Source organism: Eimeria mitis, genomic scaffold (assembly GCF_000499745.2).
Source record: "Eimeria mitis Houghton genomic scaffold, Emh_scaff944, whole genome shotgun sequence".
Lineage (NCBI taxonomy): Eukaryota > Apicomplexa > Conoidasida > Eucoccidiorida > Eimeriidae > Eimeria > Eimeria mitis.
The window spans coordinates 8,004-9,100 of NW_013576972.1; the positions used below are offsets into that span (position 1 = coordinate 8,004).

At 52.7% G+C, this 1,097-nt stretch overlaps 1 protein-coding gene across 1 annotated transcript in view; it reads left to right on the plus strand.

Moving 5' to 3' along the window:
- Window positions 1–341: 341 nt before the first annotated feature.
- The window catches only part of EMH_0025840 (uncharacterized protein), a gene marked incomplete at both ends in the record, with an annotated part of 4,940 nt that continues 4,184 nt past the window's right edge, over window positions 342–1,097 (plus strand). The window contains 2 exons of the mRNA XM_013502525.1: window positions 342–639; window positions 1,026–1,095. Coding sequence (XP_013357979.1) covers window positions 342–639; window positions 1,026–1,095 — 368 coding nt within the window. The remainder of the gene's footprint in view (window positions 640–1,025; window positions 1,096–1,097) is intronic.

Here is a 1,097-nt window from a genome sequence, read left to right on the forward strand (position 1 = left end):
TGTGTGTGTTTGTGTGTGCGTGTGTGTGAGTGTGTGTTTGTGTGTGTACGTGCATGCGTAGTATTGTATTTGTATACATACATATGCTCAAAATATTGTGTAGACGTGTTTGTGTGTACGAGCTTGTACATCCCTACATGCATGCGCGCTAACGGATTACTTACTTTTCCGCTGTACATTGCGAAAGCTTTGTAGGGGCGTGCTTCTCCTTTTAGCTGCAGGATATCGATGAGGCCGGAGCGTTCTCTTGTGAAGCATCTTTTGCGGCGCTGAAGAAGACTGTTTTATTCGTGGTGGCTGCATGCGTTTTGCTGCTGCTGCTGCTGGCAGTGAGGCCTGGCATGCCTCCTCCAACATTTTTAAGGCCCGAGGTGCCGGCTGGGCCGCAGCAGCGCATGCAGCAGCAGGAGCCACGGGAAGGAAATCCTTCTGAGACGAGCCCCGCCGGCCTCATGGCAGCTGCAGCAGCAGCGGCTTCTGCAGCTGCGGCCACGGCCAGTGCTGCTGCAGCAGCAGCAGCAGCAGCGGCACAACGCGTTGACTCGGACGCCGTGCAGCTCTATACAGCTCAGCTGCTGGGGGTACACAAGACAGGCGTGGACTCTCTGCTTTATTTAGGCGCTTGTTTCCTTTGCGGGGGTGAGGCCTAGTTGACAACCACTGGTAGCCGCATGCAGACACCAAACATAATCTCATACATACGCAGAGCCGTAAAGCAACTAAGACATAACCTCGTTGAGGTATAGACACGAAATATCATGTAGAGACATGAAAATCCAAAGAAGAACAGCGATAAAGACAGGCACAGTATGAGCACGAAAGTATACACAAAGTGGTAGAGTCTCACCAGCCTGACGGCACCCAGCAAAAATGTGTGAGCTCAGGGGCAAAAGCACTGGTAGGCACAGCAACGAAGATATGCGAAACTAAATTTGGATGCATTCCTCTGTTGGCAATGCAGCTTGAGGCACTTGTTTCTGCATTGCATTTGCTCTTGCTGCACTTCGGCTCTGTTGGTGCTGCAGCGCAGGGGGTGTGGATCATCTTTGGGGCCTTCGGCTTGGCGTGTCTCCCTTTGGCCTGGCTGCAACGTCGGC